We start from the raw sequence: 14,585 nt of genomic DNA on the forward strand, positions 1-14,585 counted from the left end.
AAGCAATCTTTAATAATACCTTGCTGCCCTTATAAATTGCACGCTTTCAACCATCGAACGATCAGAAAATATTATAAGAATTTATTTTGCAAAAACGGAGATACGAAATATGTCAGCAGCGATTTAAGTTAATTACAGTTGAAACGAAACGACAATTTTGTTTCGCCTCGAACCATTTCAATCTAAAATTATGCAAATCAATAGCCCAATCTTAATGGCAGAATTTGCATGTCTAAGACCATTGGAAAGCCCCCAACGCGATTCGCGAATATTTCCATGGTATGGGGGGTGAGCTGGTCGTACCATACCCATACCCATACCCACCCCATGGCTGGGCCGTCTGGTACCCCACCGCGTGGCCGTTTATGGGACGTCGGCCGCCGGTTTTGATGGACGGCATGGAGTGTATGTCTTCGGAACCATACAACATTCGCTGGGCACTGAGAACCCGGCACGGCCGTCTTTGATCAACAGCGCTGGTTGACGTTCACCGTAACGACACCATAAAGATGTTGAGATGTCAACCAGGTATGTTTATGGTGTCGCGGTTCACCGACACTATTGACCCCGCTTTTACCACTTCCTCGCACCCGATTAGCTCAATGGTCAGGTTTTATGGGAGTGATATAGAAATACGGTATTTGTGTTTAAATTGAACGGAAAGTGGAATCGGTAAGTGGTTGCTGGAAGGGTTAGAGGCTGTCTTCGACCCATTTATAAACATCTTGCCTGTCGGCATGCAAATCAGCTGGAGAACCCGGATTTTGATTGATCTTTTCACAAGATTGATTATACTGTGACTGCGCATATTGTCGGACTACGTCCCCATTATATCTAAAAGTATCTACAGCTTCCGTGCAAAGGAGTCTATAGAAAGAGCGCCAACGTAAAAATATCAAACACATCACATCGCTTCCACTTTTCACTTGTCTTCTTTCTCTTCCCTTCATCCCAGTCATTGATACAGACGTATACCACATATGCAATGAGGAAATAAAGATTGGACCCTCTGATAAACCATCGAAAGTACTACATTAGTCGGATTCTGAAGAGTCATGCTAAGAAAAAGTGCACTTAACGAACAAAAAAAAAGTTGAGCACAAATCATGAGATCATGACATCAAGAGTAATGGTCGAGACTTTTCATCTATTATATCAAACTCGGCAAGAAAGCAAATAATTGGGAAAATTGCTTTAAACCGATTTTTTCGCCTATATAAAAAGTTACGCGTCAATTGGTATTTAATTAACGAATAAAGCTGACCACACTGATCAATAAAACTCGACCCGCGTCCATCCATAGGGAGTTGGAGGAAAGCAACGAGTAAACAAACTCTTAGGAAAATCCTGTGGTTCCCTGATTCAAACAAAAAATAACGAATTGCTGAATATTTACAAAATTTAACGGCTTCGTAAATGTTACAAATTCTCGCCGAATTCAAACACGAACAATTATCCAAACCACTCGGCCTCAAGCCATAGGATAATTGGCGATTATTTTAATTTCAGACTAGTGTTTTTCAATCGGATCTGATTGTGGAAAGTCAAAGAGGGGGATTGGAGGCATGGAAAAATTCACTTTGCATAGTTGAGGAAAGCTTGTCGGAATTTATTAAATATTGCATAATTTTCATGAAATTATGGTATGCTGGTAAGTCTGCAATGAATTCCTGTTGATGTTCGACAAATTCTTTACCCTCGCTCACCCGTCCGGTAAACATACCGATAGTAATAAAACGATTTAATCGAACACGAAGAGTCGGAATATTCGAAAAGATCGAAAATGTGATATTCTGTCCTTCCCTGATGTGATTCTGATTTCGCATCCCACAACAGGCGTGTAATCTGTGGGGTCGTTAGGCTGATGTGTATTAATGGATTAATGCAGTATTGAACTGTCAACACTCACCTCAGCCATCATCCAATAGCGACAGTATATCGATTGAGCGCCATTTTGATATACACTCTAAAATATCCAGGAGATTATCATTCACTGTCAATATTCCCATTACGAACCGTCATTAACAAATTAGCCGGCTTTGAAAAATCGCCTGAGGATGGCCGCGAATCGGCCAAAACGTCGGGCGCAGTTCCGCGACGCCGTCCGCTCAAATTTTCATAAACACTTGCATATTGAACCATAAATAAATAAATTTTAGGACAAACAACCAAGATGGAACTTAGTAATTTATGCTCGCAATATCAATGTCGGTAATTTTTCCGAATCCTCCCTTAAATTGCGCTACCAAATCCCCCTGTAATTTCCAGCAACGGGAAGATGACTTTATCGTGCAATATCCTAACAGCAGACATCTACACCGTGGAGTAATGGTGCGAAAATAACAAAAAATAACTAATAATTTATGCGATGTCGCCTGGAAGCCGCGATATTGTTTCACCCTCTGTTTCTTACCAATTTACATCGGAAATTCGCAAGCGCAAAAAATAAATTTCAAATCAGTTTAATCCCACGAGAGATAATTTCGCAAAATTACGCGAAATTTTTAAAACGACGCCACTGAGCGCACTGTCGAAAGTAATTAAAATAACTCACTGCATTATCGTCAGCGCATACGGATTATAAAACGATTGCAAATTGCAAATTGATTTATTAACTATTAAATTTACATAACTAACTGAATTATATCACGACTTTCATATGAATCGATAGTCTGCAATAAAATCTAATCTTCGCTAAGCATCTAATTATCATTTCATACTTCCACTTCTCTTTCTCCAAACATTTTACCTACACTAGGTAGCTAATTCCTGGTTCATGGAAACGAGCTTTCAAAAAATAAAACACTGAGTTTTTGAAGCTCTCTCGGAAAGATTTTAAAACTATGCCTACTGTACATTGTTTCCTTGCGATACACATCGCGCTTTCTAAAAATAATTGCGGAAAAAAATGTTTAGGTTTGGTGTGATTGCTTGTTGGAATAAAAAGCTAACGGAGGAAATTTAACGGCTTAGGAATAACTCGGTGTCAACAGTAGTGCAATTTAGTTATATAGCTTCCTGTGAGACTGTAGCATTTGAAATGTCACGTGAAGTATTGCAAAGGAAATGAGGTTTTTGAATGTTTGGGAGTGTTCGCGTCGTTTTGCAAAATAGGTGGTATTTGGTGGCTTCAGTAATGAGAAGGTCGCGTCCATAATAAAGCAGTGGAGTTGCATTGAGCGTCTGTTTGATAAGTTATGCTTCGTAAACATCGTTTCGTACTGTTATTATTGATTGATTGATCGGCTAATTTTCTGTATGTCGTGACAACAGGCACTAAGTCTTAATCGTGCAAAGGTGTGTCCCATTCTTCCTGATTAACAAATTGCCATCTTAAAAAAATGTTTTCCCGGCTTCAAATCCGGAATATGGTCGTCATTTCCGGTAGATTTCGTGTCACACGGTAGTGGTACAAAGAGGGACTAATGTCCAGGCTTTTACAAGAATTGCACTGTCCACGTGATTCATTATAAGGTGCGACCGATTTTCTTCAGGCGGCTCACGCACTGCCTCGGGTTTAATTAAATTTTGTCAAAATTATTTTTCAGGTGGCACGAGAAATACAACTTACTGGGTAATAAAAGTTTCATTTCATAAAGTAATTTGAAAGCTGTAATTTTTGTCGTGTTTTAATTAAGATCTGTCTAGGGAGCTCATCCACTATAAAGTGTCTTGTTTTAATTTTCTGTTCACTCATATTTCCACCCTTTTACTTTAGACACTTTTCTTTGAATTGATTTTACTCGCTGGAATTTTATTGCTTTCAGCGCTCCGACCTTTACGCCCGATCTACTCCGTTTCTTACAATCGCTTTGCAATAACTGCTGAAGAACTCATTACTGATAGCCTTTCTCTAGCACCCACATCCTCCGAGTACATCGCGGCAATTACTGTACTGCTCTATTTTTCGCCTTAGATTTACATATAGTTACGCATTAGACGGCCGACCACTCGAGCAGCTTGCGAGGGAATCTCACCAGTTTAGTCATCGCCCCTTCGGCTTTACGGTTCAATATTTAGGTGATAAAAATTCACGCATCTTAAAATCCATGCTGAAAATATTCAAATAGGTCTTTTTAAGGACTCCCACAGGGCCCATTGAGGTTGACGCCAATTTCTCTAACATGAAACAATGAGGCGACTTATGCCAAAGGGAACTTACCTCTCATGAGGGCCTTTTACTCCTTCAGTCCTTCGCGCCCGAAAGGGATAAACTCATTCAAAAACTCAAACCTTCAACTATCAATCGTGCCAATTTATTGTTTAGACGGCTGCTTTTAATTTTCTGTTAATGATGTGTATATTTTTACAGGCAATACGATGTACAGTTCCTAATTGCAGCTGTGAACGTTTTGTTCCTGGGAAGTGCCACCTACGCTACTGTGAAACTTGTAAACACGGTTGGGTTCATCACGGTGAGCACTTTTACAGTATTTTCAAACACGTCTACCATGCGAGCGGCACTGATTTCAATTTTTAATAAACATAACAAATTCACACCGATTTTACGAGACAACCTCACGTCTACTACTGAATGAACTAAAGCAAATTGGAGAAAGAGTTGTGGGGTAAAATATCACTATTCAATTTTAACAATGGGCCGTAAAATACCATTTTTACACTCTTAGCTTCACCTTCAAATGGGCCACTAAACGCTGTTCTAGAGGGTGCTTTGTTCTACTCAAAATAATACGTCAAGTAGGCGAAATTCAATTTTATCGTCTATCTAAAATTGACGCTTGGTGCGGGATAATTAAGCGAAAGGACGAGATGGAAATTTGTCACGTTTGGAAGATGTATGGCACGGTTTTGTCTCCGGGGAATGTCCCGAAACCGATATAATAATAGAACGGCGCGAAAGAAGTTGCCGTATAAATATCTAAAAATTCAATACGTCGACAATACAGTATATCATACATATCAAAGTAAAAACATCCCTGGAGGGCAGTTCTATCCGAGACATCGTTGTCTATGCATAGACACCGGTCAACTGGTCGCACATTTGACTATAGATGACCAGTAAACCGTTTCCAAAACGAATGTAAATTTTAAATGACTGGGCGCGGCGCAAAGGTCCACTATCCTTCTTGTTGCCGATGCCGCAACCGTTGTCTATAACTCAAGGATGACAGTTCATTATTCGATAACTTGTAATGCTCCTACACACTGCCCAGCCAATAAACAAAGCGATCGTATTGATAACGACGTCTGGATTGATCATTTAGCGAATTAATATTTATAGGCGCGTATCCGCGGGTCACCCCTTGCCGAAATTGTCGGCTAGTAATGCTAAGTATCAATTCGGGTCCCTGGATATGACCCAGCAGAATATTAAAACAGTTCGGGGCCTTGGCCTTCGCTCAGCCCTTAATAGCTATACAGTTGCATGTCGTAATTTAATAACTGATACTACCACATCTAGCAACATTACATGTTAATTTAATTTAAAAGTAGGGCCTGCGTAACGGCCAATATTTAATCCTTTGTGAAGTCACCCACCGCTGTCGTGTGTCACTCTGGTAAAGCAGTCGGAATTTCCCCTAATGCCTGGACACCCGCTGCTTACAAATTGTCGGGGTTGTGAATTAATATATCAAAATAATGCTTTGTCTCCAACTGACTCCGGACTCATTTGGGACTATTAACGCCTAGAAAGCACAAATATACCCCTTCCACAATCACCATAAATCATCAGACAGATCAATTTCACTCCCGCGATTCACTCTTTAACTAAATTAAATTTTACTTGTACACATTTCGCTCAGATTTTCCACAATAAATCTGCTCCTATTCCATGCGACTGGCTCTTCCTCGAAAGGTGTGTTAATAATAACGTTCACGGCGACTTTTTACGCGAACTGTATGAGAAGGCTTGGAATGAGCGAACTGCAATATCCCTTAAGGCAGCTAAATAATGTAGCAGCACGACTCGGAGTTGTTACTCCACAAACTAAACACACTTATTTATCAGGTTATATTTCATACTAACTCATTAAGAATCTAAAAGATACGATAATTATATCGTCAACCCGGCATCTGCCGGCTACTAAATCAATACCACGGCGAATTTGAAATTTGCAAAAATGGGGTGCATAGGGTGCCTGCCGTTCGCAAGAGCAACAAACATTTAGTGGCATTAAATGTTTGAATTTTAGTATATTTTTCTGGCGCCTCGTTTCTATTAAATTTCTTTTAACGTGAAGTAGTGTAAATAATCTTTGAAAGCAATTACCCATTTTGTCAACGGTCTAGTTTTAAACAGGCATGAACATGTAAACAGATGTAAAGGTGGCCTGAGTTACATTCGTCGTTCGCGTCATAAAGCGTCGGACCGTTTTGGCGTCGATTTGTTTACAGCGTCGCGGTACTAACTACATACACACATGTCGTTTTTGTAAACAAATCGCGACAGCCGTTAACACATACGTTCCGATTGCTGTGAAGTCCTATTTCGAACGACAATTCTACTATTTATAGAACTTACAATAATATTTACTTTGGCATCACTCGTCATTTTTTTTACAAGAAGAATTAAATATATAACTTAACCTAAATATTTTTATACAGCAGCATTTATTGCACAATTACGCGTCGCAGTCACCAAATCCAGCCACCTACTCAAAATAAATCTCGACGGAATCGGCCAACAACGAAAAAATTCCTTTATAAATTAGTAACGGGCATCTCTGCGCCATTTCCTCAGTGATTTCCCGGATAATTTATTCGAGGGGAATATAGTAAATCTCGCTAAATATCAAGGATCGGTAGAAGGAAAGGATAAGTTTAACAGAAAGTGGAACAGACGAGTGATAAATCAGGAACAGGTAGCCGTCCCGAAGGATCAGGACTAGAAATTGGGAGCCGCAGTCCTTTCCCTGCAGGACTAAGAGATGGATTGAGTCACTTGCCTGTCATTGCTGCTCAATCTCGCTCCTGCACCAAACACTCCCCAACCATCTCGATGACATTGATTACACTTTTTTGTTTTTAATCAAATCTTAATCGAATTACCGAAGGCGGCTTTTACACGGACGACTTCATTAATTCCTCAAAAGGGACGGCGACGACAAACAAATTTGGTCCAAAATTTCACATTTTGAGAACAAAAAAAATTCAATTGACTTAGACTTGTATTCAATTCAATCAATTAATTAACTATTGCTACCACGTTAACGACAATTAATTGAAAATTTTATGAGCTTAAATTTTTGAGAAAAGTCAAAAATTGATTTGAGTAATAGTTTTCGAGATATAAGCAAAAACCCATAAAAAACTTCTTTAAGCTATTCCCCCTCTTCGAACTTGCCCTCCAGCCTCAGGAAATTTTGATATACTTCTACCCAAGTGTAAAGAAATGTTTTAAAAAAAACTCCAACTCTCTATAAAATTTTTTGAACGATTTGTCTAATTTGACTGGGGTAATTATCATATTAATAACAATAACATTAATAATAATAATACTAATAGTACTAAATTTGCTTATATGCAAGCGCTTAATTTTTCTAAGCTACAATAGCTTTTTATGTATTTTATGAGTGTTTTCTTATTTATAAGCAAGGGTTCATTTGTGAACAGATATGTTATTAATATGATTATTACCCCAGTCAAATTAGACAAATCGTTCAAAAAATTTTATAGAGTTGGAGTTTTTTATTAAACATTTCTTTACACTTGGGTAGACGTATATCGAAATTTCCTGACGCTGGAGGGCAAGCTCGAAGAGGGGGAATAGCTTAAAGAAGTTTTTTATGGGTTTTTGCTTATATCTCGAAAACTATTACTCCAATCAATTTTTGTCTTTTCACAAAAATTAAAGCTCATAAAATTTTCTACAAAATAGTTATTTGCATTTTTTATGTAGGACTAACCATAAGCGAGATATGTGATTTAAAATACACTAAATTTATTGGGTCCAACACTTTATTAGAGGAAAAAGGAAGAGACATAAAAGTCACTGAAGTCTTCAGAGTCGTTTTTAGATGCTGCATTTTCGTCTTCGTCTCAAACATTGAAAACTGAATTACATTTTTGTTCAGTAACAGTTACAGTTTTCTTTTTGGTTTTTTGCTTATATCTCGAAAACAGTTACTCCTATCAATTTTTATCTTTCTTCCAAAATTAAAGCTGATAAAATTTCCTACAAAATAGTTATTTGCATTTTTCTTGTAGGACCAACCATAAGCGAGTTATAGAGTTGGATATAAATAATCTTTAAAAAAAAAATGCTTTAAAATAAAATGTTTGAAAAACTGAAATTATATATGCTATACGTTTTTTTATATAATCCAAAATATTTTCCTAAAATACGTTCTAGAGTATAAATAACGTCTATAAAATATCTAAAAGTCTAACTTTACTAATAACTGAGCTAGACCAGCCTGTATAGTAAATATCTACCTGAAATATACGCCACTATATTCTACGCTTTTGTGAATAAAATTATTATTCCGAACATATTGGAAGTTTATGTCATTGGTTGTTAAAAATGTTGCTCCCAAATGTTTGTACTCCAACTACCTTAAATTTTTAACTTTGGGAAACACTTTAGTTTGCAAATTGTATTTTATTATTTATTATCTTTGCTTATATAAATATCTAAGATAATAATAATAATTATCATATTACTGAACTTTAAAGAAAAAGTGCAGAAGCATGAAACATGATATGAAATGTGTTTTCTATGAAGATTTTTATTTTGTCGATTAGAGAGTATGAATCTTTCATTAAAAATCTTTTACCCTTCTGTTAGGAAACGACTAATTTCAAAGAATGAATCCATTTTAGTGACAAATTTTTAAATTAATATAAATTTTGTGGTTTGGTGTTGGTCCGCATTGGGGATTGTGAATATGCAGAGCCGGAGAAATGCAAAGTTGAGCTCGCAGAAGCGGACGGTGGGCATAAATATCGCTTTTCCACATTCGGCACACGCTCTGGCCATCAGTCGCGTTGTGCCAAAGTCATGCATACCCGTCCGACGCCAATGATATTTTAGCGTCGAGAAATCGAGAAATACGATCTTCTGCATTGGTCAACCAGATCTGGTTGATATTCGGGGCAAGTTCCTCACTCGACACTACACCTTATCTAAGTCAGACATCAATATTTTATCGTTGGTCTCGTATCATAAAAAATTGACGCGATTAAATCGTAGATCCAGTTGTGAAGCTTTGCAAAATTTCGGTCGGGTGTCCAGAGAGAGTCTCGTAAAGTTATTGGGTCGTTATAATGACGAATGGTGTTAGTTATGAAGGCGACATCCTCTTCCGTGCCTCTTCGGATATTAGGTTAGTGTCATACAGTTATGGATTAAGCCCGTCATAATCAATGCTCCGGCTCAAGGGTCGAAATCACTAGTGCTCGGTGTCATTTATATAAAATATCGCCCTTAGGAGACCTTATAAATTCATTAAGCAACTATACCAATCTAGGAAAAAGTTCGAAGAGTTTGCTTTTCCGAGCGTATTGTTTTAAGTAGGAAATGTGGCAATTTTCCGGGGGTTACATTTAAATTCATCTAATTTAATGGAGGCATAACTGAAAATGGCAAGGGTCGCATGTAAACTCATATTCATACCCTGCAGGTGTTCAAGCGAGGTACTAAAGTTTTAATTTTGAACGAGATGAAGTTAGGGCCGAAGATTTTTAAAATTTCAGTTACATATTGTTCGGAACGGTATTAATTTAAATAAAATCGTTAAGAACACTTTGAGTGTAATAAATGGAAGTAGGAAGTTGGATCGAGTTCAGCTTTGACAATTAAAACAAAATCAACTTGAAATTAAACCGAATTTAAGCCAACACGCGCTCTAACAAAACAATTAAATCATTTAATTAAGGCTCATTATAGTCGCGTGACCATTTTTTCGGTCTCATGTTTTCGGACCCCTTCAACATTACCAAAGGAAGTCATTCTTCATAAGCGAGTAATTGTTAGTTTCATTACGTATCAAAATTGCATATAAAAATGTGTATTTGTATGCAGTTTTATCTGATCTGGAGATCATGCAAGGACCCGATGAACGCTTAAGGCCCTTGCATGCAATTAAACACCGTACTTCCTTTTCGGTTCGTGATGTCCGAATTTCAACCGACTTTTGACTGAATTTGCAAGTTTATTATACCATACGATCTTTTTTAATCGCCTCAGGCATTACAAAACTGTCTTAGGTGTGTAGGGAAGTGGGCTTACAATATATCACCGGTTAATTGTCGGTTCTTTCGAGCGAAACCGGTCGTAATTGCGGTGCTAATTAAAGTGGCATTATAGAAAGAGCGTCATCCTTACGTTATTTATTTATTTACTGATTATTATAACAAAGTCGGGCCCAATAACGACTCGAAAACATGTCAATTGCTGAAATAAACCCAGAGTTTCGATATGAAATTTTAATGTGATTGATAATTTTGGTGGAGTGATCAAATACCGCGTCCGGTGCTAGAAGGTAACGAACATAAGCTATCAGTCCAAGCGACGGATACAGGCGTCTGTACTAAATAATGCAAAGAAAGCGACCATATCACTCAGGCTCCCCAGTGCCCTCTAGCTGAGTATCTCGTCCCCAGTCCCTACCCCTTGCATGGAGCTTGCCGGACGCTGTCACGTATGGCATTGTCTGTCCATGCAAAAACAGAGAGAACTTTGAAAGATTAATAGCGTAATTTGAATTTTTCATAATGACAGATGACCCCTTCGACATCTAAACATTTTTCGTTATAAAACGATTTATTCATGAACCGCTGTGATATAACCGCTATTTTTCCGCACCGCTCTTTTATGACACCACTAACAAATTGATTTCTCCAGACAATAACATTATTCCTGCAACACTGCTACAATAACAAATCGATTTCTTACATCTAACGACCATGTCCAAAATTAAAATCTTACAATCAATAAGAACGTGTTGGGCGCCAACTAATACGACATTTGTTACCCACTTACCACCCTTATGAACTTGTCGGGGTAAAAAACGAGACGGCAATGCGATAATACTCGTGTAATTGAAATTGACATGAGTTTGCTATGTTAATTACAACGTGTAATTAGAATCTCGATCAGAAAGCCAACATCTAGGATAATTTAGTTTCAGGTAATTAAAAATCCATTAGCGAAGCGTGTAATGTAAATTCTTATTTTTAATGGAGAATACATTAGCTAGTGACCGGTCGGTTTCGCAGATAGCGATACCATACTACTACGTTTGTACACTCCAGACATTACCATTAATTACCGTTTTTGTTTCATTATTAAACGGAATAATCGGATGTCATTTCTGTATCGTACGGTGTTAACGCAATTATAATATATAGGTACCCTGCATAAATTACTAATTCGATTAAGCGAGATGGGAAAATAAAATAGTTTTAATTATATAGTCAGGATAATTAAACAAGTTAGTTATAATTACATAGTTGGAGCGTCTGCGCGAAAATGGTCATGGTAGTCTAACAATTACCTGTATATCGCGCGACTACCAGCCTGCATCCGAAAAATATCATCCCAGCTAATCTTCGATCAACAAGTACACGCAGGAAGAACCGTTAACATTAATGGTTATCGACGAAAATTTAAATTAAATATCATTTTCCGAGGTCTCCCCTTTATCCAGTGCGCCACGAGGGAGTATACGGCAATTATCGGTTCTTCAGGTACAATAAATACATGACTGTTCAACTCTCGAGGCCTCAAAGGTCAACCAAAGTAGCTCTCTGACGGCTGCTGTCAGTCCGTAGTGTATTCAACTGAGGACGCGTAGCTAAAACCAAGAAATTTAAAAAGCATGAAACGCTGCTGCAATGACCATTACACGCTTCATTAATAAACTACAATCTGATAAGGATGGACTTAACTGGCGTCCCGCCCTGTCATAACACGATTTTTTCACGGCGAAATTGCGAACAGCCGACGACCCTATGCTTATTTATTATCCAAATATGTTTTGTTACTCATACAGTGTATCTATGTCATCTTGTCTGACAACCCCTCGCAAGCGCGACGCCCGGGGCCGCCGTTACCCCAACCAAATCAAACCCTTTGTGGGACAGCAAAAATAAAATCTTTGGCTGTCCTTCACCTACCTGTATTAATTCAGCCGACAAAATGTTTGGCGGAGTGTCCACAGTCTGGAAGTACAGTTAAAGCTCACTTGCTTGATAGCATTGTTTGAACTAATAAGATCGTTTTCAGTCGAGTTAAGCAAAACAAACAAAGGGTTCCTAATCCATGAGTTTAAACGTAACTTTAACAGTGTAGATAATAACGTCTTGGAGACAAAGGCCTCGAGATCTTAAGATGTTGAGTAAACTGGAACGGTTCGGCAAACATCGTAATGAGATGACGCTGCCGACGTTAGTGACGCTTTGGGTCGGTTCGATGGGTTTTGATTACATTAGGTGGGATATGAAGCAATTTGGTTGTAATTATATTGTTAATGTATCAAGGGAAGGTGAAACGTCTTAATAAAGTCCGGCGTAAACACAATATTGACTTTGGTTGTCATTTTTGGGGCGAAATGATCGTAATCAAGTTTAATTTTGCACGTAATTTGAGCCGGGTAAAAGTTTTGATTGGCTTTGTAATTATGGCATCAATTTTAATTGGCAGAGCTGAAGAACGTCGCACTGAAACCCCGTCTTATAGATTTACCCCTGTGCCGTTGTAATTGCTCGCAGGGATTAAGTAATAGATGATTTCTAAATTATTCATTTTAATTTGTAGACCCTTTACAACGACGTGAATTACAAAATATATAGCCTATCTGAGAGTGAGTTATGTTGACAGTTAAAAAATAGCTAATTTTAGGTAAATCGATTCGAGCCGCTTCATTAAAAAATCTCCGATCGGTAAATTAATATCAAACAGATATAAAGCTTTTGATCTGATTTAGCCGAATATATAAATAGAAAGAGGTCCACGAAGAGATCGGGGTCTCCCAGGAGAGCCCGAGTGGCGATACCGCAGGCCCATAGATCGGAAGGGTCAAAAAGAAACGCTCAAATTAACATAGACCACCCTTCAATATCGAACATGCCCTCAGGCGGAGTCTAGCGATGCGATAGTCAAAGGACACAAGGTACAGCAGCAGGATTTAAACTCGCAGGACTCCGTCCCAGGGGGCTCCAGGATAGCAGGAAGTTACCGGGCTAAAAGGCAAGGGTTAAACACTAATACAAACGAAACTCCCGCAGAATAACAATACAGACTTCCGCTCGCTTCTATGGCTCTCCCAGGAAAAAGCTGTGAATATTTATCATAATTAACAACATTTATGTTCCTCCACAAAAAGAAAAAGACGGAGGCAAACAAAAAGTTGCTCAAATTGCTTGACGCTCGCCTCTTTTCAATACCAGACCTTCATCAAATATTAACTCTGAAACAATACTGTCACTGACTTTGAATAATCACCACCGCAATTCAAAGGATTTTCACACTTACTTAACTCACCCCGAAACTTTCACTAATTCTTTAATTAACCTTCTCTTTGCCAGAACTTTATTTTAGATTAGGCACTCATATATTTTACATATTTTAGCTTCGCGCAAAGTCAAACTGGAATAAAAGTTAATCGAGACGTAGCTATGAAACGGAGGAAATCTGCTATAAAAAAGCAATAATTTTTTATTGAATCAGTGTCAATAATAGTCAACCTACATGCAATCCACTCAGATCGTGTCAAAAATAACACCGGATTTATTTTTTGGACAGCGATTGTCAACAAATTTCACCTAATAGGAGTTTACGATGCATGTAAAAAAGCAGTAAAACCGAACAGAGTCCTATTAAAAGAAATTCGTTTAACCATAAACCGCTCTCTAAGCCTTAATTATTTTAAGCATTGCTTAAAAATCGCGCTGGGAACAATAGGTCATCAGCTACATATGATCAATCAATGCTTTGTCTCTGAAAAAAACTAAAAGATGATCTTATGGCCGAGAAACGCCTACTTTTATAGAACTGGACGGCTTTTAAGTGACCGTTAAGCACCCATTGGTTGGTACCTGACGACCTAGAGTTATGGTTCTAAACTTATTATGTTCGTCGGATTATTATCATTTCGAATATGTTGGCATTAGCACCAGAACGTCGTCTCTTCTTATTTAATACGACACAAACTCGCTATTATGGCTGGAGATGGCGCCATCACCTGCGAATTTGACGGTTAATGTTATGCTCGAGTATAAACAAGACGATCTGAAATTGTTAATGTATGTTTTTTTGAACGCGGAGCGTACCGGCGATAATGGCTTTAATCTGACCGACTGGAAATTTTCAATATATAACTGAGCAGCTGTAGAGCAAACGAGCCGAACATTGTCTCAGAATGTAAATGGATGACCGGTGCAATGACTAACGGCGTTTCCTATCTTTCTCTTTAAGATAATATAATGTTCGGTGTCAATTTTTCAAAGAGGTTTAATTATTGTTTATTTTCCTACAGTGGCCTATTTGTCTTCCCTGTCTATTTGACAAGGTCTTAAAAGACAATATTGACACCTTGGTGCTAAACTTCTTAAAATGTCACCTTAAACGTCTAATGTTTGTTGTGAGAAACTCGTCGCGACATCTTTGATAGTAAACTTCC

At 38.0% G+C, this 14,585-nt stretch overlaps 1 protein-coding gene across 3 annotated transcripts in view; it reads left to right on the forward strand.

Annotated features, from left to right (window-relative positions):
• LOC660322 (zinc finger protein basonuclin-2) overlaps nucleotides 1–14,585 on the forward strand; it is a 99,820-nt gene that overhangs the window by 18,379 nt on the left and 66,856 nt on the right. For 2 of the 3 annotated variants that reach the window (XM_015985294.2, XM_064359302.1), the window contains one exon: nucleotides 4,313–4,415. In XM_015985294.2, the coding sequence (XP_015840780.1) occupies nucleotides 4,313–4,415 (103 nt within the window). Of the gene's footprint in view, nucleotides 1–4,312; nucleotides 4,416–14,585 lie in introns of those variants that run through there. The other variant, XM_064359304.1, reaches the window with a different exon arrangement.

The sequence above is a fragment of the Tribolium castaneum genome, chromosome 10, assembly GCF_031307605.1.
Source record: "Tribolium castaneum strain GA2 chromosome 10, icTriCast1.1, whole genome shotgun sequence".
In the NCBI taxonomy this organism is placed as follows: Eukaryota; Metazoa; Arthropoda; class Insecta; order Coleoptera; family Tenebrionidae; genus Tribolium; species Tribolium castaneum.